At 56.2% G+C, this 27,038-nt stretch overlaps 4 protein-coding genes across 12 annotated transcripts in view; 3 read left to right on the plus strand and 1 right to left on the minus strand.

Moving 5' to 3' along the window:
• Positions 1-440: 440 nt before the first annotated feature.
• PAFAH1B3 (platelet activating factor acetylhydrolase 1b catalytic subunit 3) lies at positions 441-2,873 on the minus strand. 2 transcript variants are annotated; one of them, XM_059153808.1, is made up of 5 exons: positions 2,532-2,873; positions 2,261-2,350; positions 1,529-1,645; positions 1,326-1,448; positions 441-765 (listed from the first exon to the last, which is right to left on the minus strand). In XM_059153808.1, exons 1-5 carry the CDS (start codon positions 2,607-2,609, stop codon positions 478-480), a joined length of 696 nt encoding a protein of 231 aa, XP_059009791.1. In that variant the 5' UTR covers positions 2,610-2,873; the 3' UTR covers positions 441-477. The 2 variants fall into 2 exon arrangements, with proteins under 2 accessions (XP_059009791.1, XP_059009792.1); XM_059153809.1 differs by having other exon boundaries at positions 2,459-2,591.
• PRR19 (proline rich 19) lies at positions 2,707-7,458 on the plus strand. 5 transcript variants are annotated; one of them, XM_059153803.1, is made up of 3 exons: positions 2,707-2,925; positions 6,234-6,840; positions 6,926-7,458. In XM_059153803.1, the coding sequence occupies exons 1-3, from the start codon at positions 2,707-2,709 to the stop codon at positions 7,396-7,398; spliced, it is 1,299 nt and encodes a 432-aa protein (XP_059009786.1). In that variant the 3' UTR covers positions 7,399-7,458. The 5 variants fall into 5 exon arrangements, with proteins under 5 accessions (XP_059009786.1, XP_059009789.1, XP_059009787.1 ...); XM_059153806.1 differs by lacking the exon at positions 2,707-2,925 and adding an exon at positions 2,977-3,816; XM_059153804.1 differs by lacking the exon at positions 2,707-2,925 and adding an exon at positions 3,837-5,393.
• A 1,660-nt stretch (positions 7,459-9,118) lies between these two features.
• TMEM145 (transmembrane protein 145) lies at positions 9,119-17,536 on the plus strand. 3 transcript variants are annotated; one of them, XM_059153802.1, is made up of 15 exons: positions 9,120-9,316; positions 10,102-10,176; positions 10,290-10,367; positions 10,449-10,535; positions 10,628-10,729; positions 10,818-10,902; positions 11,011-11,082; positions 11,198-11,266; positions 11,737-11,817; positions 11,901-11,979; positions 12,125-12,218; positions 12,944-13,116; positions 13,922-14,042; positions 16,024-16,230; positions 17,195-17,536. In XM_059153802.1, the coding sequence occupies exons 1-15, from the start codon at positions 9,197-9,199 to the stop codon at positions 17,273-17,275; spliced, it is 1,524 nt and encodes a 507-aa protein (XP_059009785.1). In that variant the 5' UTR covers positions 9,120-9,196; the 3' UTR covers positions 17,276-17,536. The 3 variants fall into 3 exon arrangements, with proteins under 3 accessions (XP_059009783.1, XP_059009785.1, XP_059009784.1); XM_059153801.1 differs by lacking the exon at positions 17,195-17,536 and adding an exon at positions 16,720-17,109 and having other exon boundaries at positions 9,122-9,316; XM_059153800.1 differs by lacking the exon at positions 17,195-17,536 and having other exon boundaries at positions 9,119-9,316; positions 16,024-16,709.
• Positions 17,537-18,095: 559 nt separating this feature from the next.
• Positions 18,096-27,038, plus strand: part of MEGF8 (multiple EGF like domains 8) — a 37,819-nt gene continuing 28,876 nt past the window's right edge. The window contains exons 1-5 of one of the 2 annotated variants that reach the window (XM_059150861.1): positions 18,096-18,890; positions 24,843-25,006; positions 25,272-25,478; positions 26,272-26,452; positions 26,526-26,614. In XM_059150861.1, the coding sequence (XP_059006844.1) occupies positions 18,704-18,890; positions 24,843-25,006; positions 25,272-25,478; positions 26,272-26,452; positions 26,526-26,614 (828 nt within the window). In that variant the 5' untranslated portion in view covers positions 18,096-18,703. The remainder of the gene's footprint in view (positions 18,891-24,842; positions 25,007-25,271; positions 25,479-26,271; positions 26,453-26,525; positions 26,615-27,038) is intronic. The other variant, XM_059150860.1, reaches the window with a different exon arrangement.

Consider the following 27,038-nt stretch of genomic DNA (forward strand, 5'->3'; position numbering starts at 1 on the left):
TGGCAAGGTGAAAACCCATGCCCTGTGTGTAGGGAGGGCCACCTGCAATGGGGGGGTCAGGAGGCTTCTGCAGGAAGTGGCATCTAAGCTGAGACCAGAGCACCAGAAGTTCCAGCCTGGGGGAGATCTGCTGTAAAGAGGGGAGGACAGCTTTGGCTGGGCTTTGACTGCTGGGTCACTAGGTTTCCAGAATTCTTACTTAACCTTGACTATATAGGGTAGAGTGGGCAAACTGACTTCACCCAGTGTGTTACTGATGGGTGGGGCCTGCGTTTAGCGTAACTGGTAGTAGAAACCTGCCAGACTCCACAAGAACCAGAGGGCCTAGATGGATCGGCCGATCCCTGCTTTGGGCAGAAACAAAATACCCTCCAGAGCTCCAGGGTCACAGAGGTCGAGGGACCTAGAAGGGCTGTCCCATAAAAGAAGAAACGGGAGACTGAGGAATGAAAATTTAATGTTGGAGAGGGAGAATGCTTAGGGTGTGGCCTCTGGCAGGGCGACCCCCTGGCCCTGATCTTGGGCCAGCAGATGCAGAAGCAGGGAGTGCAGGGCTCGACAGACAGGTGTGTAGCCCAGGCGGCTCAGGTGCAGGTAATCGTACATGTCATGGTGACTTATGGTACCGTCTGAGTGCACAAAGCCGGGGTCGGCATCCAGGAAGTGGGCTCGTGGGTGGCCAGCCAGTGCTGCTCGGACCAGCTCGTTCACCCGTCGGTTTTTCTCACGAAGTGGGTTAGGGTGCTGGCCCCTCGGAAGCAGGCCCTGAGGAAGGGCACCAAGAGTTGTGAGGAGACATCCTACCGGCATCTGTGCTCTGGGCCAAACAGTTCACCCTCACCACAGAGTCCCCAGCAGTGCAATACACTAGTGATGGGAAAGTGGGGGATTAGCGGGATGATTCCCAATACTGCATCTGAGACCCCAATTCAGCAAGAACCTTTTGGGTGTATCTTTTCCAAGTATCAATCCTAAAAATATCAATAGCCTGGCAAAGGGTCAATCCCTCTTTCTGAGGAGGAAAGGTTCTGGCTAGAAGTGATGGAGCCTGGATTTGCCCTGGGAATGTCTGACAACTTCTGGCTAATTGTTTTCGGTTTGGCAACACTACCAGAACCTTCAGCAGTTTCTTGAACAAAAGAGGCTAAGGTCCCTGAACGTGACCTTAACTGCAGCTGCTGGGTCTCTAGCAAGCTTTGATGTGAGCTTCTGCCTGAAAGTCACTGCTCTGCCGCCCTGCTCCCCAGAACCAGCTGCGGTTGCACTTGAGGGGGTCCTGGGCCACTGCCATTCTCTTTTCCCTGACACCCCCCCACACATCTCACCAGCACCACGACGCGGGCCTGGGGCTGCCGCTGGTTCACCAGGTCCACAATGGCCTTGATGCCACCAGTCACTTGCTCTGCTGTGTGCCCATGGTTGTTGGTACCCACCCAGACCACCACAATCTGTGGAAAGAGAGGCAGGAAGCAGAGGTAAAGGGGGAGGCTTATAGGGGGCTTTCGCTGCCCACCCAAGCTCTGCTCACCTTGGGTCGGATGTGTTCCAGCTCCCCATTCTCCAGCCGCCAAAGCACATGTTGCGTGCTATCACTGCCAATGCCAAAGTTAAGTGCGTGCAGAGGAGAAAAGAGTTCCCGCCAGATCTGTGGGAAGAAGTGGTGTGGGCACAGGGGCGACAGCAGCAGGGACCACCGCCCTCTGTCCGAGTGTGCACCAAATGTCAGCAAGGAAGAGCCGGCCCTGCCTTATGGAAGCAGTTTGGTCAAAACCTCACCTGATGCAAACTTAGTCTAGTCTCCCTTTCCTGGAGACTCATAGAAGCAAGACTCGCTTTATGGAAACCCATTCAGCTTGAGTCATGCACTCAACTACTAGCCTTACAGCCGATGAAAACCATTACAGTTTGACCTCACTTAGTGGAAAGGTAACACAACTGAGCCCCCTTTGTGGAGAGCTATTCCAGTTGACTTTCAATTCGCAGAAACACTAGGGCTTTGTGGATAACCATTCTTTGTGAATATCCATTCGGGCTGTGCACTCTCTTAAGCAAACAATAGAGTCTCACCTCAGGCAATCTTGCAAGAAAGTCTCCATCTGACAGGTCACACAGTTCCTCATCGGAACAATGTTGCACCTTACACCAAGATTTTGGGTGTGGGATGCTGCCTGAGGCTATTTTGGGTACCTCAGACTCTGATCCAGGTGTGTCTGTGAGGGCACAGGCCGGGGTGGGGCAGGGGGACCGGGACGGGTCTCACCTCGCACTGGTGCATTAGCTGGACCAACGAGTCCCCGATAAAGACGACTTCGGGTTCCTTATCTTTGCTGTCGGCCACGAAGCGATGGTGCTATGGGGAGGTACAGGGGAGAGTCCGTGGCACGCGCGCTTCTGGGCCCGCCACGTTCCGCTTCCTTTGGCAGCACCACCCCGATTGCCCGGTTTCCTAATCACGTACAGAGAGCGGCGCCCAACAGCTGCTCTCCCGAGGCCCTTCCCGGACTCCTGAGTACGCAGGCCGGGTCGCTCACCAGGGACATCCAGCGTCCGTCGCCCTGCACGTCCTGCACCGGCGTGGGCTTGCTGGCCGGGTTCTCCCCTCCGCTCATCTTGGCGCCGCGGCTCCTGCAGGATGGGCAAGCGGGGCCGACCCGGGAGAGTGGGCCGAGGAGCTCTGCCACGCCCACCCCTCCCTTCCCGGCAACAATGGCGGGTCCAGACGCCCGCAGTCCAGCGAGCACAACGCCGGACCCCGGGCGCCGCCTCCTCTGCAGGAGCGGAAACCTTCACTTGGAAGGGGAGGTAGAGTCGGGAGCCCACGCTTCCCCCGCGGCGGTCATGCAGTGGACTCGTCCAGCGCTTCCCGCCCAGGCCACTCTTTCTCGGGCGGCGGCCGCAGGAGCACCCGGGCGCCTGGGGACCGAGGCGAGAACAGGGAGCACCCGTGGGGGCAGGGAGAAACCACCGCACCTGCGTCAGGGGGAGGGGCGAGCTACCTGAAAGGCCGAGAATTGGCGGGGGTGGGGTGGGGTGGAATCTAGACTCTTTCCTTGAGGGTAGAAACCGTTTGCTATAGGGCGAGAAATGTGCGGAAGGTATCACCAGCTGTGGGTGTGTGTGAGAAAAAGAAAGAGAGAGAGAGATCACCAGCTGTGTGTGTGTGTGTGTGTGTGAGAGATCACCAGCTCTGTGTCTCATTCACGTGGTGGTTGGGGGAGGGGAGTGAGTGGACGAGTCCATTCCTGCATCCCTTGAGGGGGTGACTCGTACGCACCTGGCTAGGAGGGGACGCGCCCATTTTCTACTTATGTGGGGAGAAAAAAGGAAGATGGCAAAATGGGCAGAGCCTCACTTGTAAGGCTAAGGCACCACCAGAGTTTTAGTGAGCTTATATGTTCGTGTCCCCATCCCAGACCCCCTCTCAAAAACACCAGTTTTTGTGGCATAAAATCTAAACTACATATCTTTGCATTACATACACCACAGGTGCTGCAAAGAGGGCAGCAGAAGCTGCAGAAAGAGAAAGGAAACTAGAGATGCCACAAGGCCCAGGTCCAGCCTGGCGCCCCTCCCGCCCAGCTCATCTTGCAGATTCGTGGCCTCCGTTCCCCTCCCTAAACCGACAGATGTGTCTGGGCTCTGAAACCTACATCCATAGCCAAAGCCACCTAAAGTCGCCCCCCAACGCCCCATATTAATCTCAAGTCTTCCCAGTTCTTCCTGTTCTCAGGGACCCCCAACCATCCTAAACTTCCTGGTTATATTCCTGTAGCTCTGCTCCCAGATGGAACCTTTCCATCTGTTGATTCTTTCTAGGTAGGTTGATACCGAGATAGTCCTATTTATCATGTTAATGTTTTGCCTCCATCCATTAGCCTAAACAGGGTCTGACTCATAGTACCAAGAACTTGGATGAATATTAAATGAATGGGTCAGATCCTGGCCTCATCCCAGCGTGTTGGGGAAGAGAGATGAGACACAGCTGGGAGAAGGATCAAGGTTGTGATTAAGAGAGTAGAGGAGGAGGAAGAGAAGGACTCTGAGTGTGAGAGGTTTCCTAGTTGTATTTGAGTTAGGCCTTGAAAAGTCAGGAAGACTGGGTAAGCAGTATTACATGGGTAATGTAGCTTATTAGGGCATGGGAAATACTTTGGCCATAGCTTGATTTTAAAGACTTGGGGATGTGTGTCAGGAGGGCGGGGGTGGCACCTGGGTGGCTCAGTCAGTTAAGCTGCCAACTCTTGATTTCAGTTCAGGTCATGATCTCAGGGTCCTGAGCGTCCTGCTCTGCGCTCAGCAGGGAGCCTGTTTGAGGATTCTCTCTCCCTCTCCTTCTGCCCCACCCTTGTTCAAGCTCGCTTTCTCTTTAGATAAATACAACTTAAAAATAATAATAATAATAATAATAATAATAATAATTAATTTGAGGGCATGAGCTGGGGTAAGGGCATAGGGAGAGGGACAAGCAAGCTCTCCACTGAGCAGGGAGCCCAATGCGGATCACAATTCCAGGACCCTGAGATCATGACCTGAGCCGAAGGCAGACACTCAACTAACTGAGCCACCCAGACGCCCCGTGATAAATACATCTTAAAAAAAAAAAAAAAAAAAAAAAGTCTGAGGGAGCAAGATAGATAAATTGGAAAGGTGGAGAAGGGCTTTTGGAAGCAAAGCTTAGCAATAAACAGCTTTGAGGCACTTATTTCATTCAAATCGAGAACTGTTTCAAGTTAGGTATATTGGCTCATTTCGTACAGCCACCACATGAAGAAGGAGGTACTCCTTCCAACTCCATTTTACAAATTAGGACACTGAGGGTCTCGGCAGTTACACAGTTTTCCATGTCACACAACTCAAACATGCCAGCTTGGGCATTTGAAGCTGGGTAGCCTAACTGCAGATCCAAGTTCTGAATGACTCCACACTGGGGAAGAATTCTGTGACTGCCTGGTGACCGGCTGCACATAAAGGCTACAATGGCCCCTTTTCCCCTTGTGCCTCGCCTCATCGCACTGTCCAGAGAGAAAGTCCGCTAATAGACATCTGAACCAATCAGCACTCAGAAAGGGGGAGGGCCCCAGTGGGCCTCACAGCCAATTGGTGGATGGGAGGTGTCTAAGGACAAATGAGAGATGTTTCTGACAGTAAGGCTGGAATGGGTGGGACTATAACCGGCACTGGTGCCTCGTGCCTGGCGGGAGCCAGAAGTCCGCGAGCAGGAAGCTAGAGTGAGTGGGAGGGCACACGCATGCGTGTTGTACGCAGGAGGCCCAGCGTGAGGCCCCGAAGAGACCCCAGTACGTGGTGAGGTAGGATTACCGCGGAAAAGAAGCCACTGCACCCCACAGCCACGTGGGGTGGGTAGGGGGCAGGGTTCGTTGGTCCAGGAGAAGGTGAGATGCTCCACGCCCTGCCCCCACCAACCGTACCCTCCCTCCCTAACCTCAACTGCCCACCCTGGCCTCGTCTCCTACCCTAGGCCACCTGGCTGGTCCTGTGACTAGGCCCCAGTTCCTGGTAGCTCCGCCGTTGCCCCTTCTGCTTTACCGAGGTCTTCTCAGCCTCTCCAACTTCTTTTCTGCTATTTATCTCTTCTGCCCTTCTCCCTTTGCCATCTCTTTCTGCATTCTCCAGTACCTCCTCTATCCTTGGATTTTTCCTCTGTCCACAATATCTTCCTGGTTCAGCAGATATCTGTGGTCTCATGATCCCGTCCCCCCCCATCTTTTAGCTATTTCCTTATGTCCCGGCACCCTGTAACCCTCTCTATTCCCTGACATCCATAGCCAAGGACCTTCCCATTCACCGCGACTCCCTTGACCCCACCCGACCTCTCTGACCAAGCCTTTGCCAGTGGCTCCCTCCCCACTATCTTACTCCCATCTCATCTTTGTAAGTAGTATTTCCACCTCACCCCAAACCATCTCTTCATCTCACCGTTCACTTTTATTTTATTTTATTATTTTTTAAAGATTTATTTATTTATTTATTTGACAGAGAGAAATCACAAGTAGGCAGAGAGGCAGGCAGAGAGGCAGGCAGAGAGAGAGAGAGGAGGAAGCAGGCTCCCTGCTGAGCAGAGAGCCCGATGCGGGACTCGATCCCAGGACCCTGAGATCATGACCTGAGCCGAAGGCAGCGGCCTAACCACTGAGCCACCCAGGTGCCCTCACCGTTCACTTTTAGTTCCTGATTACCTGTATACCGATGACCATCCTAGCTTTTTCTTCCAGGACACAATGGACCCCCGGGGGCCAGCCCCCCAGCCTTTCCAGCGGCCTGAGAAACCTGGTCGTGTGCGCCGTCGGAAGACCAGGCGGGAGCGCAATGAGGCCCTGATGGGCAACCGCCGGCCATTGACCCGTCAGGATCCTCCTGTGGCCAGTCAGGATCTCCCTGTGGCCGCTACCGCTCCCAAGCTTGTGGTCATAACCCAGGGCCGGCTGAGCCGGGAGCACTGGGGTCTCTTCAACCATGAAGTGAAATCTCTGGACGTGGCACGGCTGCTTAGCTGTGAGTCCCTGGAGCCAGGCACCCCTTCATTCCCCACCAAACCCTCCCCAAGCCCAAGCCGGGTCCAAGAACCAGCCCTGCAGTCAGGGGGCAAGGAGAACCAGGTTCCTAGAGGCTCGGGCCCAGGCCCACCCAGTCCCCCAGAGATCCTTGGCTTGGGAAAGCTGCTGGAGGAGCTGCAGTGCCAGCTGATTCTGCCACAGGCCTTCCCCAGGAGGAACCTAGTGCAAGAAGCCAGGGATGCCATCGTGGGCACCTTACAGTCCTGCCATGGCTGTGTGCCTGACCTCACCCTGGTGCTCCATGACTTCCATCCACCCTTACCAGGTGAGCCTGCCTCCTGCTCCCTGTATTCTCCTTCCGCTGTCTGCTCTAGCTCAGCTGTCCCCCATGCTTTTTTCCTTTGTGCCAGGGACCAAGCCTGGAGGCCCTGAAAGCCAAAGGATGACACCCTCCTGGATCAGCAGCCCCGAGCAGGCCCTAGGGGAGGGGAGGCAGAGGAGGCAACGGAGGACAAAGGAGCTTACCTTTGCCATTTCTCACACCTCCAGCACTCCCATGGTGCACAGGGTGAGCCTGGCACCGCCAAAAGGTCCCTGGCCACCACCCTTGCCCTTGTTGCCTTCACCATCTGGGGCAGCCTGGGGCCCCCCAACAGCCTTTGACCTGCTGAAAAGTATCTGGCTCGTAGCCACACCACCCCCTCCCCAGCCCTGGGGGGTCGGGCCACAACAACCCCTGCCTCAGCCACCATCACCCTTGTTGCCTGAAACCTCTGCCCTGGACTGGAGCCCCAGCCCTCCTGCCCCACTGCCCAGCCTCTCCTGGGTAGTGGCTCAGAGCAGCCCAGAGGCCTGGTCCTTTCCACCCTTGAGACTGTACTGAGGGGGCTGAGGCTGGGCCGGGGGTACTCCTAATCACCTCAATAAAGTACCTTCTACATGATCCCCTTGATTTTCAGTGAGTAGCTGACCAAGGATAGCAGTTTTGCTTTGCTCTGAGTTCTGGGTCCAAGATGGAGGGGAAGATGCCATCATTTATCACCTTCCTAGGGTTTGAGGGGCCAGAGTTGGGGAAACCTGGGGCTTTAGTCAGTTCCACACATTCACCCAGTGAAGCCAGCTATATGCCAGGAGTATAAGGAAGGAGTGATGATTCTGCCCCGGTGATGAGGGAGTTGTTCAGAAGGGAGCAGACCTAGACCTTTACAAGTCTTAAGATGAGTAAAAACTTACTAGTAGTGGAGGAAAAGAACATTTCAGGCAATACTAGGAATGCTGTTCTGTGGGATAGTATGTGCATGTAGTCCATATGCCTAGGCTGTCCTGGGACCAAGAGTGAGTCACGTCCAGGCCCTGCTGTTGATGGGCTCCTGGTCCGGCAGGCACAGGGACTGCGTTTGCAGGATCACGACAGGAGGGGGAGATGAGGCCTGAACCTGACCCCCAGACTTTTTACTTTGGCTCAAGATACATTTTACATTTTTGAATTAATTGCCTACTATTACAAACCAGTTTGCTTTAAAACAAAAGCAAAACCAAAAAAGCCCAACACATTTCTGGCTTCTCGGGGGGGAAAAAAAAAAAAAAGGAAAGAAAGAAAGAAAAGATCTGCCAGCAGATCTACTATCCCTTCTGGCAACAACTGGCTCAAACCGAGGAACCGAGGCCGCCTGTTCATGGGGCTCACACCGAAGTGTTTCATGCCCTTATGTTTCCTGCCTGGCACCTGGCTTAGAAAGTTTCATAAAATGATATTTTGAGGAGCAGCACATTTTTTGCAGAGGAGGGGGAGGAACGAAGCTAGAAATGTTTGCTGGAATCTGATCAGGAAAAGGAAGCTGAGGGACTTGGATGCTACTCTGTAAAGCCTTTCCAGGGATCCCGTTGCCCACTGGGAAACCATAAGGTTGGAACCAGCTGGTAGGGGACTGAACTGGGAGATTACAGGACTTGGCTGAGGTCTAATGAGTAAGTGGCAATGTTGGGTTTTGAACCCAGGCAGTTGATTTCAGTCCTCTCTGAGCTTCTCACAACACCACCTCTTCTGAGAGGCAGTGAGCAGGTTTCACACCCTGGTGAGCAGTGACTGGACAGGGTCAGGCAATGAAGTGTAGTGGTTGTGGCCCAGGGTTGTGCCATCTCTGTCTTTTGTGACTCAGAACAAGTGGTTTGCCCTCTCCCGCCTCTTATGTCTCTCTGGGCACTTCACGGAGCCCATGGGATCTTGGGAGGATACAGATGAGGATGGCTGTCATGCCAGCGGGGATGACAAACTACTCCCAAAGAGGAGTTTGGGGACTAAATTCGGGGGAGGTCAGGACAGAGTTGGGGTCTGTGGGTTGGGGGTCATACCAAGATGGCAGTCTAGAGGAGGAGGAAGGGCTTGGGGGAATGGGAGTTCAGTGTAGGACACGGGGAGCCAGAGGTGTCAGTGATATTCCCAGAGGGGAGGCTGGGGCGGGGTTGAGAGGCGAGGAAAGGGGCGCCCTCTCTCACACCGATTGAGAAGGCGCCAGATCAGGGCACCCCGGCGTAGGGGGCGGGGAGCGTGGCGCCCGGCGGCCCCTTTAATCGGGGACGCGCGCTGGCCGGCCCGCGCGCTCTCGCTGCCGTCGCCGGGCCGGAGCCGAGCCGGAGCTGGAGCGGAGCTGGGGCCGGGGCCGGGGCCGGTAGCGGGCGGAATGGAGCCCCCGCGCGCGCCCGCTCTGCGCCGCCTGCTGCCGCCACTGCTGCTCCTGCTGCTGCCACTGCCCCCCCGCGCCCGGGCCAAGTACGTGCGGGGCAACCTCAGCTCCAAGGAGGTGAGCGCGCTGGGCCCTCCCCTGCCACCCGCCGGGTCCCCGGGGACAGGAGGGAAGGGAGGGAGGAGGGTGCCGCCCCGCCCCCTGCCGCCCGTCTCCGGCGGTCCCTGGGAGCCGCGGGGGGGGGGGGGCGGGGGATGGGGCTGGTGTTGGGGGGCGAATGGGAGGACTGGGTCAGTGATGAGGCTGAGAGGGGCTGTGGGGTCGAGAAGAGACTTGGGGGTTATGGGAGGGACATTGAGGTCAGAGCTGGGCGGGGAGGAGGGACGGGTTGGGAGAGTCAGAGTTTGGGGTGGGGGTTGGGGGGGAAACGCCGAGGTGGTGCTGAAGGGACAGCACTTTTCACTCCGCGGAGAGCCTTGAGTTCACACTTCTGCTCAGGGTCGGGAGAGGGCCGTTTGGACTATTCCCCAGGACAAGATGGTCTCTGGGACCCCCGTGGGGGGGACATGTGTGTGCATAACTCCTGGGGGGATGGCAGTCAGATGGTGTCTGGGACTGAACGTGGCTGGGGTGGATATCTTGCCCCCCAGGGTCTTTCTTAGGGCACTGGGAAAATGGGAGAAGTGTTTTGAGGGGACAAAATAACTTGGGGTGGGGAGGCACCTGAGGCAAGAATCCTGGAAAGAAAAGGCAAAGGGATCACAGAAGAATTTGGGAGATAACTTGGTCCCGTTAATGCTCCTTGGGAAATCAGGTACGCAAGGGTAGGGAAGGAAAGTTGGGGCCCAGTGGAGTGGAGGAGAGTTCTCAGAGGACTCAGCAGGACTGGGCCCCTTTTCCAGGACTGGCTTTTCCTGACAAGATTTTGCTTTCTTTCGGATTATGGCCGACTGGACTTCCGCTTCCGATACCCTGAGGTGAGCCTTCCCTGACTTGTCTTGCTGAGGCTGGAGACTCCCTCTGTCTCCCAAGGCAAGGGCCATCCCAGCTCCCCAGACTCCCCAAACTTGTAAAATCTCTGGGTCTGCAGGCCAAGTGCTGCCAGAACATCCTCCTCTATTTCGATGACCCATCCCAGTGGCCAGCTGTGTACAAGGCAGGGGACAAGGTGAAGGCCGTGAGGGTATATGGGGTTGAGGGGGGAGGGTTGAGGCTGGTCAGGGGGTGACCATGTCCCTGCCTTCTCCAGGACTGCCTGGCCAAGGAGTCCGTGATCAGGCCCGAGAACAACCAGGTCATCAACCTCACCACCCAGTACGCCTGGTCAGGCTGTCAGGTATGGGCCCAGTCTGGGGTAGTGGGCAGGTGCTGAAGGCTGAGGGCCTGGGGGCTGCACAGAGAGGCTTCACCCTTCTTTCTCTTCACCAGGTAGTGTCAGAGGAGGGAACCCGTTACCTGAGCTGCTCCAGCGGCCGAAGCTTCCGCTCCGTGCGCGAAAGGTGGTGGTACATCGCACTCAGCAAGTGTGGGGTAAGGGGCCTGGATGGCCACCTGGGCCTCCTCCTCCTTGCCTTGCTGCTGGCCCCCCTACCTGCTCAGGACTCCACACTGTCCACAGGGAGATGGGCTGCAGTTGGAGTATGAGATGGTCCTCACCAATGGCAAGTCCTTCTGGACACGGCATTTCTCGGCCGATGAGTTTGGTGAGCATATGGGGACCCAGAAGCCAGGATCTTTGTGGGACTCTAGAGTTGGGTACCTGCTGACACCCAGTCTGACTGAATCCTTTCTTCCTTCTACCAAATCGGCAGGGATCCTGGAGACAGATGTGACTTTCCTTCTCATCTTCATCCTCATCTTCTTCCTTTCCTGTTACTTTGGATGTGAGTCCAGCACATGGGGGGAGTGGTGGGAGGTTGGGAGTTATGGGGGAAGGGCTGGGGGAGGTGGGCTACTCTCCTTTCCTGTCTGTGAACCCCCTTCCCCTACCTCTTCTAGATTTGCTGAAAGGTCGTCAGTTGCTCCATACAACTTATAAAATGTTCATGGCGGCAGCAGGAGTGGAGGGTGAGGTTTAGAGTAGCCCAACTTTGAGTGCTGTCAGAGGAGGGACCTAGGGTCCAGATACCTGGGTCTGAGAGAGGAGGGGCTGGGGGCCTGGACCCTGGGTCTGAAGGAAGAGGGGCTGGGGGCCTGGACTCCTGGGTCTGAAGGAGGAGGGGCTGGGGCCTGGACTCCTAGGTCTGAAGGAAGAGGGTTTGGGGGCCTGGACCCCTGGGTCTGAGGGAGGAGAGGGCTGGGGCCCTGGGTTCCTGGGTCTGGGGGAGGAGGTGGCTGTGGGCCTGAACATCTGGTCCCGGAGACGAGGGGCTGAGCCTTGGACTCCAGAGTCTCCTAGGACATCAGTGTGAAGGAACGGTCTAGAATCCTGATAGGGACGAAGGAGGAATTCTGGCCGTCTAGATTATAGAACTAGGGAACAGCGATGCCCCAATGCAGTTTTTGTCCTTTCCTCCCTCTGCCCATTCTCCCCTCAGTCCTGAGCCTCCTGTTTTTCTGCATCTACTGGGGCCAGTATGCCACCGACGGCATTGGCAATGAGAGTCTGAAGATCTTGGGTGAGAACGAAGTGGGCCGGGGAAGGCTGCCTGGGCTCTCTCTGAGCCCTGTGTCTGACACACCCTCTCCGCCCTCCTTCCAGCCAAGCTGCTCTTCTCCTCCAGCTTCCTCATCTTCCTGCTGATGCTCATCCTTCTGGGGAAGGGATTCACGGTGACACGGTGCCCAGGCTGGGGCGGGAGGGAGTGCTGGGGGGAGGTGTGGCTGGGCTAGGGAACAGGGCACACGGGTGGATCTGGGGGGTGGCTGCTTGCTTCTCCCTGATAGCCCCCACCCCTGCTGTCTCCCCTCATGGCCGGCCGCCAGGGGCCGCATCAGCCACTCGGGTTCCGTGAAGTTGTCTGTCTACATGACGCTGTACACCCTTACCCACGTGGTGCTGCTCATCTATGAGGCTGAGGTGAGTGCCTCCCGCCACTGCTCAGGCCTTGCCTCCCCACCACACACCCCACCCAAGGCTTTTGGCCACCTCCTCCATCGGTCTGCCAGCCCTTCCCCACATCGCACTCTTGCTGGCTCGCTCTCTCCCACTCTGTGATTCTGCCTGCCCATCTGTCTCTCTGAGTGCCTGCCTCCCCTGTTCACCATCTCAGTGGAGCCTTCTTCCTCCTCCCTCCGTCTCTCACTGTCTGTCACATTTATGCTCAGTGTCATGCCTGAGAGTTCAGGAGTCCCGCACACTGGCTCTCCCACTCCCCAGCTAGCTGAACTTGGATGATTCTTGCCCCCTCTAAGCCTGTTTCCTCTTCTGGAAAAGTAGGAAGATCTTACCTATCTCTGGGGGGCTCCTCTAAAACTTTATATCACCTTGGTTGACTTTGGCCCAAATGTGTCCCTCTTAGCCTCAGTTTCCCCCTCTGTGAAGTGGGGTGATAATAAGACCTGACTCACCGAGTTGAAGCAAATGTAACTCTCACGCATGGCAGGTGCCTCGCCCCTTGTTGGGCCCCTGGTAGCTAATGTATTCTCTTCCTCTACCTGTTTCTGTTTCCATTTTGTGCTCTCCTGCTGCTTCTGTCCTGACCAAGTACCTCTGCCCCCTGGGTGCCCAGGGGTGGGCCTGGGGGTCCCTGTGTAGGAGGGCAGGGAGTCAGGGCTATGACAAACCCTCTTCTTTGGGTCCAGTTCTTTGACCCGGGCCAGGTACTGTACACGTATGAGTCGCCGGCGGGCTATGGGCTCATTGGGCTGCAGGTGGCGGCTTACGTGTGGTTCTCCTACGCCGTGTTCATCTCCTTGCGCCACTTCCCGGAGAAGCAGCCCTTCTATGTGCCCTTCTTTGCTGCCTACACCCTCTGGTGAGACATGCTGGGCCCTCAACCCGTCCCTGTCTCCTGGTCCTGGGGCTTCCTGGAAACCGCGGTCCATTTCTCAGGCCCTGTTCAGTGAGGCAGCTGTCCCAGAGTCTGCTGCTGACTCATTTTGTGACCTGGAAAAAAAAAAAAAAAGAGATTCAGGTTGCCTACTCATAAAGAAAGCATTCTCTTGAGCATGCGTCAGGCAGTATGTAAGGGCCTTGTATCTGGCACATAGTTAAGTGTTCAATAAAAGCTAGCTGTAATTTTCTATCATTCAAACATGACAGCAGTATAGTAGGCAAATTCTAAGCCTGACTGCCTGTGTTCAGGTCCCAGTTCTAAAGCTTGTAAACTGTGGGACCTCATGCAAATCAAGTAAGTTCTGTTGCCTCAGTTTCCTTACCTGTTTAATGGGAATGAAAATTGTACTTGCCTCATAGCATCATTGTGAGACTTAATGAATTTATATGTATGATACACAGTGAGTCCTTAATTGTTATGCTCTTTTGTTAATTCATTCACCAAACATCTTTTTCCTCTCAGGCACTGGGGATTTGGGGCAGGGTGGAACTGAGTTAAATTCAACCTAGTCTTTGCCTTCCAGAATCTCCCAGGCCAGTGGGATTCCTGCCCCCTTTTAACCTCTGGCTTCTGAAGGTCACACTGGCTTTTCTCCAGTTTGGGACCCACCTGGGCCCTGTGTGTGTGTGTGTGTGTGTGCGTGTGTGTGGCAGGGGAGCTGGGGCCCTGGGGTGGGGACGAGGGCAGGGGCAGTGTCTCTGCTGACCCAGTGCCTCCCCTTCAGGTTCTTTGCAGTTCCTGTGATGGCCCTGATCGCCAACTTTGGGATCCCCAAGTGGGCCCGGGAGAAGATTGTCAATGGAATTCAGCTGGGGATCCATTTGTATGCCCATGGCGTGTTCCTGGTGAGGAAGGGCATCCAGGTCAGGGTGGGAGCCTGATGGGCAGAGGTTGCATGAGACTGAACCTTCTGTTCTTAGCTCTCCTTCCATTTCCTTCACTTCATCCCTTTAGTCACCCAACAGCCCCGCGAAGTCCAGCCTCTTTTATTCCTTGCTCCCATCTGGCCTCTTCCCCAACCCTATCCACCCCCCCCCCCCCGCTCCGTGTTTTTTTCTTAAATAAACTCTACACTCAACATGAGGCTTGAACTCATGACCCTGTGATGAAGAAGCTACATGCTGTACCAACTGAGCCAGTCAGGTGCCCAACAACTCCAACAACCCCACCCTCTTTCTTTGACCCCCTCCCACTCCCATTCCAGACCTGTGACCCCAGACTCTCACATTTCCCTTCTGTATCCTTCTGCCTTTCCCAAATCCCTTGGTCACTACTCCTCCCTTCCCTGTCACCTTCTCTCATCTGCCATTACAGGCCATTGTTCAGGAAAAAGCAGGTGGGATGGGCCAGGCTGGGGTCCCAGGGGCCTAGATCTGAGTGATATCAAGAAGATATCAGCACCAAACCTCTTCTTTGCCCTTGTTTATATCCTATCTGGCCTTCTGGGAGACAGTTCATGTGTCTATATGTTCATACATCTTGTTTAATTGTCAAACCAGCCCCAGGACAGGATGGGTAATGGTTGTTGAACCCACTCTACAGAAAGGGGAAGGAACTAAGGCCCAAACAGGGGAGGTTACCTGTGAGGGCTCCATGGCCTTTGGTATTAGGGCAGGGACTTTGAGCCCAATCCTTCTCCAGCAGGGGGAGCCAGACAGGAATACAAACATTGATGAGGGCCCTGGAGCCTGCCTGACCCCAGGTGTCCACAATGTGCTCTGGGTGGGGAATGTACTCAGTCACAGATGGCCCCGTCCCCCATCTTCCACCCCACAGTCTGACTTAAGTTAGAGACTCACCTTCCCAGTACAGCCCTTCTGGAAACTCTGCAGGAAGTCAGAAAGGGACAGAAAGAGAAATGCTGGGAACCATCACTTGCCGAGCTTTGCATCAGGGGTTTGCGTTTCTGCTGTCTCCTCATCTTTCCAAGTAGGCACTGTAGTCCCTTTTCCCCAGTGAGGCTCAGGTAGTTTTATCAACATGCTCCAGATCCCATACTCAATGAGCTGTGGGATGAGAGGTGGGGTATGGGCCTAAACATGGAAATGCAGCGCCCTTTTAGCTATATTTCACCTTCAGCCAGTTTCTTTCCTAAAAAATGCTCAGTTGAGCACAGGTCCACCTCCCGCATTCCTTGTCCCTACTGAGCACAGCCTTGGTGGGGGGTGGGGTGGGGGGAAGTCATACTGGGCTCCCATGTGCAATGCTAGAGTCACATCCAGTCTCTGCCCTTGTGACCTACTAGACTAGACACATCTCTACATTCAATCAATATTTACAGAGCGCTTATGAGCCAGGTACTGTTCTAGAAGGTATTGGGGATTCAGCAGGGAACTGAACAAATTCCTGCCTTCATGGTGCTAGCATTCTAGAATCTACCCAGTATTGTCCCAATTGATCTTTCTATGTTTATGAAAATATTCTGTACTCTGTGCTGTTCCATGCAGTAGCTACTATCCATATGTGGTTACTAAGCACTTAAATGTAGCTAGTGTGAAGACAAAAATTTTCATTGTTTCCTATTAATTAATTTAAACGTAAATAGCTCCATACAGCCAGTGGCTGTCATACCACACAGTGAAGGATGCTGACACTTAACCGACCAGCAATAAGTCAGTGATCAGGGCCCCAATGGAGGAAGCATCACAGGACGGTGGATGGAGGAAAAAGGTGCAAGCCCAGAGTAGGTGCCTAATCAAGGCTGAGGGGCCACAGGGAATCCTGGGGGATGTCAAGTGAGGGGAAATCCTTAGGACCCCATGTTTACGGAGCCGGCCTGAGGCCTGGACAGTGTTTCTCCAACCAGCACTTGGCCTCTCGCCCCAGATCATGACCCGCCCGTCTGCGGCCAACAAGAACTTCCCGTACCACGTGCGCACGTCGCAGATCGCCTCAGCCGGGGGCCCGGGGCCCGGAGGGAGCCAATCCACCGACAAGGCCTTCCCGCAGCACGTCTATGGGAACGTGACGTTCATCAGCGACTCGGTGCCCAACTTCACGGAGCTCTTCTCCATCCCCCCGTCCGCCTCCTCCGTAAGCCCCGCGCTCCCGGCGCACGAGGAGCTGCTGGCGCCGCCCCTGGAGTACCTGACCCCGCTCCCGGCCCCGCCGCCGCCCCCCTCTCCCAGACGCCTCAGCCCACCCCCAGCCTTCCGCACGCCCGGAGCCCCAACACCGCGCCGCGACCGCACCCCGGCGCCCGCGCCCACCCTGCCCGACTGGGTCCTGGCGCTGTTGCGCACGCCCCCGCAGACGCTAGGCGCCGTGCCCCCGCCACCGGCCTTCCGCGGCTCTGCCCCCACTCTCCGGCCGCCGCCGGAGTTCGCCCCGCGCGCTCCGACGCCGCCCCTTGAGTACCTGGCCCCGCTGCCCAGGCGCCCGGCCATCCGCTCCTTCCCTGATTGACACCTGCGCCCGCACCTCGGGAGGGGGGGCTCCTTTGCGGGGAGGGGGTCGGGACTTCGGGGCCGCATCTGCCCCCCGTGGGTCCCGGACGGCCTCTGACCCTGACCCCCCTCCCAGGCCGGGAAGCAGGTGGAGGAGACGGCGGTGGCGGCGGCGGTGGCCCCGAGGGGCCGCGTGGTGACCATGGCCGAGCCGGGCGCGGCCTCCCCGCCCCTTCCCGCTCGGTTCCCCAAGGCGGCCGACCCGAGCTGGGATGGCCCGACGCCGCCCTACCAGCGGCTCGTGCCCCAGACGGCGGCGCCGCACACCGGCTTCACGGAATACTTCAGCATGCACAGGGCCGGGGGCACCGCACCCCCGGTCTGAGCACCTTTGCCCACCCCCACCCCATGGTCCGCGTGCCGGGCCCCGGCCGGGCTCCGGATCCCCGCTCTATCCGGGCCCCAGGGCTCTGCCATCCCAGGCCTTCCCGACCCTCCCTACCCTGCGCGCCCAGGTAGGGGTGCGTACTGTCCCGCTCCTCCCCGCCCCTCCCCCCGACTTTTGTGCCAAACGGTCCCGCGGGAGCCGCTCTCCCCGTCCCCTCCCTCAGCCCCTGCCCCGAGCGGCGCCGGATTCTGGGCTCCCGCTGTTTCGAGACCTACGGCCCCCTGGCCCCCTCCGAGACCTCTGATCCCGCCGGACCCCGGAACAACAGTGACGATCGCCGGGACCCTGCCCGTGACTCTCCAGGATTCCGCGACCCCCAGCCATTGCTCCTGGGACGGATATTGTGAATCTGGTCTCGACTCTGACACCTTCCCTTGGATCTCTGTGACTTCGGACCCGAACTCTGCCCACCCCTGTCTCCATCTGGGGGCCCTCCCTTAGGTCCCCGTAAAAAAGACTTTTTCCCTTCTTGCCAAAATAAAGCGGATTCGTTGAGTTTTTATCTATAAAATGGACTCTTTACATCTTGATGGTTCTCAGAGGCGGTGCGGAGCAGGAGCCATTCCAGGGCCTGGGCCTCAGTGTGTCCACCCGTGAAATGGCACTTTGGGAGGACCTGTATAACCTGGCCTCGATACGGGCCCCGAATCTGGGAGCACTGGATATTTAGATAACTAACAGAACTCTCCTACTGCGCGGCTCCTCTGTTTTTACCGTTCCTTCTCCAGTCAGAGCTACAGGCGCCCTCCAGTGGCACAAACTTTCCTCAACGACACGTACCCCCAGGCTGGGTCGTGATTTCAGCACTGCGCATGTGTAATTCTCTCTTCGCAGGTCAAGGCGATCACTGCTGCGCACGCGTCTGGGAACAAATGGGCGGGGAAGTTTCCGGAAGTCTCTCTCTGTGGAGGGGTGGGGTTGAGTGCTCCGCAGTCCTCCTAGGGCCGCTCTGACCAGCGTCTCTGCGACTTCTCGCCTCCTCTCCATCTTTCCTCCCACAGCGGCCGCTCGGCCCCCGCCCCCTCGTCCTCCCAGCGGGTCTTCTTAGGCCGCTCTAGCCCGAGCAACCCCTCGTCTCTCTGATCTGGTCCATCCGGCTCCGGAGGGAGGCGCGGGTGGGTGAGCGAGGGAGTACGTGTATGGGGTCTAGGCCCGAGCCCCTGGAGACAGGCTCCGGCTCCGACACCCGCTCGCGCCCCGCACCCCGCACCCGGCTCTAGGGGTTTCTCTCGGACCTTCCTGGCCCCGCACGACCCGGACCCTCTTTGGAGGCCCCCGCCGGGCTGTAGAGCCCTTCGCCCCCTGGGGACCGATCCGTATATAAGGTCCGTTTCGGCCTGCAGTGGCCCGCGTTTATAACTGCTGGACACCGTTTATGGGGTCAGATAGCCTATGGGGACCCGTGACTATAAGGGACTTCCACGGTCCCTAGGGGTGGGCCCCGTCCGGAACGACCTCATTTACATGGGTCTATAGGGCCTTTCCGTAGCTTCTAGAGCCCGTCTACAGCGGCGGTTCCCTTCGAGGGGTCTGCGACTCCTGGACCTCCGTGGTCTACAAGACCATGTCCTGTCTATAGAGGTCACATTTGTAGGGCCTCCCGCCGCAGGCAGGGTCCTCCCCGGTCTTTAAGGCCTGTCCCAGTCTGTCAGAGTCCGTGCGGGAAGAGGCGATGGCCCCGGGCAAGGCTCCGGCAGTGGCTCTGGCTCTATCTTTGGCCCTGCTGGGGCCGCTGTTCCCTGGGGCCCAGGCAGGGGACTGTAAGGGGCAGCGGCAAGTGCTGCGGGAGGCGCCCGGCTTCGTGACGGATGGTGCGGGCAACTACAGCGTCAATGGCAATTGCGAGTGGCTCATCGAGGGTGAGTGGGGCCGCGTGGGTCACACACCCACCCATTCGCTAATTTATTTGTGCACTCTTTAACCCCACTCACCGCATTCCCACACCCCTGTTCTGGTCCGGGCCCTTTGCTCTGAAGTGCAGCCAACATGGGCCCTGCCCTGGGACGCCTGGAAGCCTGGTGGGGGAGTTGCCCACAGGCCCAGATGGACAGTTACAAGCCAAGAGCATCAGTGAGAGATATTCCGAATAACTGTTAGCAACTTAGGCTCTTAGCCCAACCACCTGCTTCAAATTTGGGTTCCACTGCAGCTTCCTTTCTGTGAGGTCCAGCTTCCCCTCCTCCCAGGTAGCATTCATACTAGTACTGACTTCATAGGGTTGTTGGAATTCAATGAGATCATTACTTAATGTGCCTGGCACATGGTAAGTACACAGTAAATGGTATTAGGGTAATACTGTTGTTATTTCTAAAGTAGTCCGGTAAAGGCATTTTTTTCCCCTAGTCATTTACATGCCAGATATTATATTTGCTACTGGGACATAACAGAGACCAAGACAACCCTAGCAACCTGTGATGACTTGGGGCTTAAAATCCAGTGGGGAAGACAAACACATGAATAGACAGTAAAAACCTAGAGTGGTTGGAACTGTGATGGAGGAACCCCAGGGGCCTTTGGGAGCCAGAGGAAGTAGCTGGCCTGGGGGCTGGGAGAAGAGAGAGGGCTTTCTGGGGGAGGAGATGTCTGAACTGAGATCCAAAGGACCGACAGGAATCAGCCAGGAGGATGGAAGAGCATTCCAGAGGGAACAGCCTGTGCAAAGGCCCCATCCTTACGCTTATGGGCTCCTGGTCCAGTGGGGGAAGCAGACCCACCCCCAAGGAGTGGGAACCCTGTCTGATTTAGCTTGGCGTAGCCAAGACCAAAAGCATGTGAAAGAGGGAACAGAAGGCCCCCCTAGGCCAGGAGTATAGCCCATGCAAAGGCCTGGTAGCAGGAGGCCTACTTTTGAGGACCTAGAAATCTGTGCTATGACACAGAATACGTATCTGTGCTAGGACACAAAAATAGGAAGACAAACCGTGAACCAGAGGGTGAAGGACTGATTTTGAGCTGTATCCTGAGGGCACTAGGGAGGTGTCATGAGAAGTCCAGAGGCAGTGGCTGGAGAAGTCCAGGAAGGCTTCTCGGCAGCGGATGTAGGAGCTGGCATCCAAGGAGTAGTAAGAGTACCCGAGGGGAGGTTCTGGGCAAAAGCCAGAGGAGTGAGGTCCCAGATCACGCATGGTCTCCCTTTACAGGCTGCAGAGCTTGGTCTTTATTTGGGGACACTGGGAAGTTGTGGGAGGGTTTTGAACAGGGAAGGGCATGATCTGATTTATGCTTTAGGTCCCCATGGCTGTTGTATGAAATATGGATGAAGCCAGTTTCTTGAGGATGAGTTTGTCTGTCCCCAGCATGGGGTCTATTCCTGTCTGGGGGTGTGGGTGGGCACAGGATAGGAAGTATGGTATGTGTTTGATATTCACATCATTCTTTGGCCTTAAGGAGCCCCAGCCTTGTTGGGGATGGTAACGCTGGCTGCAGATTTTATTCCTACAGTACGCTCAGGGCTTGAGACAGAAGGAGGTAGAGGGGTTGGGTAGATGGGTCTAGGGGGATGAGAGTATTCTCCAGGGGGGTCACAGAAGAGGAGCCCTTGGATAGGGTTCTGAGGCATACATAGGAGTTTGCTGGGTGAGAAAAAGGAACAGCTTCTGCGAAGACAAAGAGAGGCTGATGTGTCTCAGGAGCCATGTCTAGGTTTTTCTGGTCTGATCAGACTGCTGGCTGAGAGGTATGGAGGACGCCCCAAGCAGGGGAAGGAAGGCCTTCAATGTGATGCTGAGCAACTTGGCTTTTTCTCTTGGCATTGGTGGGGAGCCACAGAAGGATCTTGAGCAGGATTTAGAGCCACCTGCCTGGTGGGGGCTGGCCTAGAGACTTGGTATGTTCATCCTGCAAGAGAGGAGGAGGTGGAGAGGGGCCGAGAGCAGAGAGGTGTTTAGGAAGTTTCACTAGTGAGATCTGGGGACCACCTGGCTGGACGTTGGAATAGGGAGTCTGGGCGACTTCCAGATCCTCCTTGATCTCCCATGCTTACTAGTGCCCGTCACCTTTGAGAACCAGCATGTTGCCCCATCTTTTAAAAAATAAGCACTGACCCACTTCCTTTTGTACCACATCCACACTTTATCGTAGGCAGTCCTCATAATATCCTCATGAATAAAGAGGCATTCTGCTTTTGAAAAGCAGGGGGTTGGGGTGCCTGGGTGGTACACCTGGTTAACCGTCCAGCTCTTGGTTTCAGCTCAGGTTGTGATCTCAGGGTTGTGAGATTGAGCCTCGAGTCAGGCTCCTCACTTAGCTCAGCATGGCATCTACTTTGGGTTTCTCTTTCCCTCCCCCTCTGCCCCTCCCCCCTGCATTCCCCTCACCCCTGTGCGCACATGTTCTCTCTCTCTCAAATAAATAAATCTAAAAAGAAAATGAAAAGCAGGGAGTTTTGGGGTTGAACCTCTGTCCAGGGGTACATGGGGTGGAGTCTGTGTTGGGTGGAAGCAGGAGATCTTGAACTTAGGGAGGACCTTGGAGAAAGCAGATAGTGAGCTGGCTTCTGGCATGCCCTTGACAAAGATGTACTTGTTGTGATTCTGGGAACTGAGCTTTATATTTTGGTTGAGGCTGGCAAGATTCTGGGAGGTCTGGTTGCCTGGTCTGGTGCAGTGGTTCTTCTTCATTCCCCAGACCATGGTTTGGGTCTGTGTGATGTTCCTGGGGATTCTGGAAGGAGAGCTGCCAACTTCAGCCAGCTTTCTTTCTTTCTTTCTTTCTTTTTTTTAGATTTTATTTATTTATTTGGCAGAGAGAGAGAGCACAGCAGGGAGAGAGGCTGAGGGAGAGGAAGAAGTAGGCTCCCTGCAGAGCAGGGGAAGCCCAATATGGGACTCAATCCCAGGACTCTGGGATCATGACCTGAGCCAAAGGCGGTGGCTTAACCAACAGAGCCACCCAGGCGCCCTTCAGTATTCTTTCTTTTGTGTGGTTCTTCAGTCCTTCATCCAGCATTTCTTGAGCCCTCACTCAGTGGCAGGCACTGTGTGGGTTAATGTCAGGGAGGGACCCCAAGATGAGTTAGGCCTAGGCCCTGCCCCATGGGCCTCCTTGGCTGCAGAGGATACAGACGCAGACATAGGTGGTCCTGGCGCAGAGAAATGAAGGTTATAATGGAAAGCGAGAGCCCCCAAGATAGGCATCTAACCTAGTAGTGGGGGGGGCATCAGGGAAGGCTTCCTGGAGGAGTTTGCTCTTACCAAGGGAGTAAGTGCTCCAGAGAGAGAGGCTTGTGCAAAGGCCCAGCTCCTGATGGAGTTACAAGGAGTAAGCTGACGTGAGACAAATGAGACTTCAGACTCCAGGTTAGGGAGCTGGGCTTTGTTCTGGGGATGGTGGGGAGCCATGGAGGGCTTTATTTTATTTATTTATTTTATTTTATTTTATTTTTATTATTTTTATTTTTATTTTTATTTTTTTTAAAGATTTTTTATTTATTATTTATTTGACACAGAGAGAGAAATCACAAGTAGGCGGAGAGTCAGGCAGAGAGAGAGAGAAGCAGGCTCCCGCTGAGCAAAGAGCCCGATGCGGGGCTCGATCCCAGGAAACTGAGATCATGACCTGAGCCGAAGGCAGTGGCTTAATCCACTGAGCCACCCAGGCGCCCCTTATTTTTATTTTTTTAAAGATTTTATTTATTTATTTGACAGAGAGAGATCACAAGTAGGCAGAGAGGTAGGAGAGAGAGAGGAGGAAGCAGGCTCCCTGCTGAGCAGAGAGCCCGATGTGGGACTCGATCCCAGGACCCTGAGATCATGACCTGAGCCGAAGGCAGCGGCTTAACCCACTGAGCCACCCAGGCGCCCTTTATTTTGTTTTTTTTTTTTTTTAAGATTTTATTTATTTATTTGACAGAGAGAAATCACAAGTAGACGGAGAGGCAGGTAGAGAGAGAGGAAGGGAAGCAGGCTCCCTGCTGAGCAGAGAGCCCGATGCGGGACTCGATCCCAGGACGCTGAGATCATGACCTGAGCCGAAGGCAGCGGCTTAACCCACTGAGCCACCCAGGCGCCCCTATTTTGTTTTTTTTTTAAAGATTTTATTTATTTATTTGACAGAGAGAGATCACAAGTAGGCAGAGAGAGAGAGGAGGAAGCAGGCTCCCTGCTGAGCAGAGAGCCCGATGTGGGACTGGATCCCAGGACCCTGAGATCATGACCTGAGCCAAAGGCAGCGGCTTAATCCACTGAGCCACCCAGGCGCCCTATTTATTTATTTTTTAAGAGAGCATGTGAGCAAGTGCAGGAGAAGGAGGGGTAGAGGGAGAGAGAATCCTTTTTTTTTTTTTTTTTTTTGGTGCCAAAACCAAGAGCAGAACCAGAGAGAGAGAATCTTCAAGCAGGCTCCACGCTTAGCTGAGGTCGTGACCTGAGACACATAACAACTAAGCCATCCAGGTACCCCAGCCATGGAGGGCTTTTGAACAGGGTAGGGCCAGAACCAGATGCCAAGTGGGGACAGTCTCTCAGGGACCGTTGTCAGGGCAAGACGGGAGGCCAGGGAGGAGGCTGAATCAATGAGCCTGGGAAGAGACAGTGAGGCCTGGAGTCACCATCTTGAATCTTCCCATCAGCCTTGGTGGGTGGGGAGAGTATCTCCATTTTACGTAAAGGAAACCGAGGCTCAGAGAGCCCGTGGAACCAGCCCAAGATCACACGGCTAGTGAGTGGTGTGTGAGCATCTCTAGTACGCAGGGGAGTGTGCTGAGGGACATCGGGGAAGGGGCTGGCCCAGTGTCCCCCAACAGGTCAGGAGTGGAGCAGGAACCCAGGTCTAGTTTCCCGAGCCCCCAGTGTAAGATGTGGGATGGGGGTTATGGAGGGCTAGGCCTCTCCTGTGGTCCTAGCTGGACGTCCGCTGGGACTGCGGTCATCTGAACACTCACCTGGGCCAGACGTCAATGAAAGCTCCCTCGAGGGGCTGGTGGTTGCTGGCTGGGGTTGTCAGGTGGGACGCTGGCCCGCGCCCCTCCACCCACCCCATGTGGCTTTGGCTTTTCGGAGCTTGACAGCTGTGTTCTGAGAAGGAGCATTCTAGGATGTCCAGGTAGAAGCTGCGAGGCTTCTCTGATCCAGCCGTGCAAGGGCCAGAATGTCCACTTTGCTGCTGTGTGTCGGTCACGCTAGTCTCTTGGATGGTCTTCCCAAGGTACAGGGAGCGAGGAATCAGTCCTCCCCTCTTGATGGGAGCGGCCAAGAAGTTTCAGTCAGCCTTAGGACTGTTACAACTCTACTTCCCAGATGGAGAAACAGATTCAGAGAGGTTAGGAGACTTGCCCGAGGCCACACAGCTAGTAGCTAGTAAGTGGCAGAGCCAGGAAGTGAGCCCAGGCAGGCTGGCTCAAGTCTGTGCCTTTAGCTACTACAAGAAACCGAGCGGAGACCTGGGGAGGTGGGGAGAGGAGCTGTGGTACTCCAAGGTTTGGCCCATCCAGGGGGAAGAAACTGGCCTCTTCCCTGCCCCTCCGGCTCAGTGTCGGAGGCTTACAGCTCTGTATGACCCCCCGGGGTTGGGTTCTTTCTGGGGCCCTTCAGCTTGGCCGCCGGAGTGGTGGGAGGTGTTCAGCCTGGTCTCAGGAGTCCTTTCTGGGGCTGACACTGTAATTCCTTCTCTGGCCCCCATCTCCCTGGCTGTCACTGCTCTGGTCTCTCTGGGCTGTTGAGACCAGGGGTCCCCTCGAAGGCAGAGCTCAGGTCTGACTTATCTTTGGGCCTTCAACATCACCAGGCAGTCCTTGGTATTTTGGGATGGGGTACATGGAGGCACAGGAAGAGGGTCCACATCTGAGCCCAGCACCCTCTACTCTCCCTGCCCAGCCCCAAGCCCCCAGCACCGGATCCTGCTGGACTTCCTTTTCCTGGACACGGAATGCACTTACGACTACCTGTTCGTGTATGATGGGGACTCTCCCCGAGGGCCCCTGCTTGCCAGTCTGAGTGGAAGCACTCGGCCTCCACCCATCGAGGCCTCCTCAGGCAAGGTTGGTGGGGCCGGTTGGTGGGGGTCTCTGGCTGGAGTTCTGGGTGGACTTTGGAGGAAGGGGGTTCGATACACAGAAGAAAACAAAAGAGGGGGAGGGGCAGAGACCCAGCAAGAGAGAGTTGGCAGCAAAGAAGGGTGGAGAGAGACCCAAGAAAGGAGGCAGGGACGCGCCGGGTGGGGTGGGGTGGGGTGGGGATGGGAGCAGCCCACCCCCCAGTCCAGTCCCCGGAGCCCCTGCAGCCGTGCCCATCTTGTGCCTGCAGATGCTGCTGCATCTCTTCAGCGACGCCAACTACAACCTTCTGGGATTCAATGCCTCCTTCCGCTTCTCCCTGTGCCCTGGGGGCTGCAGCGGCCGTGGGCAGTGCCGGGCCCCTGGGGTGTGTGCCTGCGAGCCTGGCTGGGGAGGCCCTGACTGCAGCCTGCAGGAGTGTTCAGCCTACTGCGGCAGCCACGGCACCTGCGCCTCGGTGAGCCTGTCCCCAGCTGTGTGTCCCCCGCCCCCAGGTGACCACACCTACTGCTCCATGTGCCCCTGCCTGAAACTCCCTGGCCCCTTCCAGGACAGCCATCCCTGCTTAGGACCCTGCTGTCACCCTCAGGACTCCCCTCTCCTCCCAGACCCCACTCCCATCTGCCCTCCAGCCCCGCCTTGCCTTCATCTGGGACCCCTCCTGTGCCTGTGTCCACCCTTCCTGCCTGTAACCTACCTTTCGCCGGTGAACCTACCTGCCTTCCCCTTGCCTGCCAGACTCCATCATCCCACCCAGTCACTTTTTCTGGCCTTGGGCCCCCAGCCCTGACTTCTGCCTGCTGACCACTGACCTTGTGCCTCAGCCATGCACACACAGCCTTGGGACTAGATCACATCTTGAGCCCTCCTGCCTTCACCTCCCCAGACTGAGGTCGTCCAGCCTAGGCTGACCTTGCCCTCACCGCTGCCTTCTCCTCCAGTCTCTCTTGCTCTCTGTCCTCATTTTCCTCTCCAGGGCCTTCTGTCGTTCCCATTCCCTTTTCTTGATGGTCTGTCTGCTTTTTCCTACCTCTCTGCTTCTCTCTGGTTGTGTCTCTATGTCCCTTTCTTCCTCTGTCTGTTGGCCTGTCTCCTTCCTGGCTGTTACTCCATCTCTCCTTTCCTGTCCACCTTTTTCCTTCTCCCTTTCGGTCCCGTGTGCCCCCCCCCCCCCCGGCTTCATCTCTCCTCCCCCTTTCTCTCTCTCTTTCTCTCTCCATCCTTGCCTTTGTGTGCCCGTCCCCCTCCAGCCTCTGGGACCATGCCGCTGTGAGCCTGGCTTCCTGGGACGTGCCTGTGACCTGCACCTATGGGAGAACCAGGGGGCTGGCTGGTGGCACAATGTGAGTGCCGAGGACCCCACCTTCTCAGCCCGGATTGGTGCGGCTGGTGCCTTCCTGTCCCCACCAGGGCTGCTGGCCATTTTCGGAGGTGAGCTGATGGGGCACGCATCTGGGGTCTGGCGGCCTGTGGCCAGGGCCTGAGCCCATCTGTCCCTCAACAGGCCAGGACCTCAACAGCGCTCTGGGGGACCTGGTCCTATACAACTTCTCTGCCAACACCTGGGAGCGCTGGGACCTGAGTCCTGCCCCGGTATGAATCCCTGCTGCCCTCCACCCCCAGGCTGCCTGACTCCCCCTCCCCCCTCGGAGGCGCCTGTCCACTCCGGCAGCCCCAGCTAGGGCACCCTAGAGCGACCCCACCACCCCATATGCCCTCAGCCTTGCTGCTTGATACAGGCCCACGTCATCCTCCCAGTGCCGCTTTTCTACGTTTGGCTTTCATTTTTGCTTCCTGTATCTCCTTTTTTGCATCTTACTCTTCTGTGAATCTCCTGTCTCTTTCTCTTGGTTTCTCTTTCCATTTTTGTTTCTGCGCATTGGTCTTCTGCTCTCTCTTGGTCTCTGTGTCTCCTCTGGGCTGTCTATCAGTCTGTCTTTCCCTCTGCTTTCCTCTGCCATTTCCCCTATCCCCTATCCCTACCCCCCAGCCTCCTTTTTTTTTTTTTTTTTTAAAT

Source organism: Mustela lutreola, chromosome 16, assembly GCF_030435805.1.
Source record: "Mustela lutreola isolate mMusLut2 chromosome 16, mMusLut2.pri, whole genome shotgun sequence".
Taxonomy (NCBI): domain Eukaryota; kingdom Metazoa; phylum Chordata; class Mammalia; order Carnivora; family Mustelidae; genus Mustela; species Mustela lutreola.

Excerpts from the sequence above, each read along its gene's own strand:
- PAFAH1B3 (XM_059153808.1), bottom strand. The coding sequence starts at position 2,609 with ATGAGCGGAGGGGAGAACCCGGCCAGCAAGCCCACGCCGGTGCAGGAC. Across the intron at positions 1,646-2,260 it reads AGCTAATGCACCAGTGCGAG|ATCTGGCGGGAACTCTTTTC; the intron begins GTGAGACCCGTC and ends TTCTTCCCACAG. Across the intron at positions 1,449-1,528 it reads TGGAACACATCCGACCCAAG|ATTGTGGTGGTCTGGGTGGG; the intron begins GTGAGCAGAGCT and ends CTCTTTCCACAG.
- PRR19 (XM_059153803.1), top strand. The coding sequence starts at position 2,707 with ATGGCGGGTCCAGACGCCCGCAGTCCAGCGAGCACAACGCCGGACCCC. Across the intron at positions 2,926-6,233 it reads CCGGGCGCCTGGGGACCGAG|GACACAATGGACCCCCGGGG; the intron begins GCGAGAACAGGG and ends TTTTTCTTCCAG. Across the intron at positions 6,841-6,925 it reads CTTCCATCCACCCTTACCAG|GGACCAAGCCTGGAGGCCCT; the intron begins GTGAGCCTGCCT and ends CCTTTGTGCCAG.
- TMEM145 (XM_059153800.1), top strand. The coding sequence starts at position 9,197 with ATGGAGCCCCCGCGCGCGCCCGCTCTGCGCCGCCTGCTGCCGCCACTG. Across the intron at positions 9,317-10,101 it reads GCAACCTCAGCTCCAAGGAG|GACTGGCTTTTCCTGACAAG; the intron begins GTGAGCGCGCTG and ends CCCCTTTTCCAG. Across the intron at positions 10,368-10,448 it reads TGTACAAGGCAGGGGACAAG|GACTGCCTGGCCAAGGAGTC; the intron begins GTGAAGGCCGTG and ends TGCCTTCTCCAG.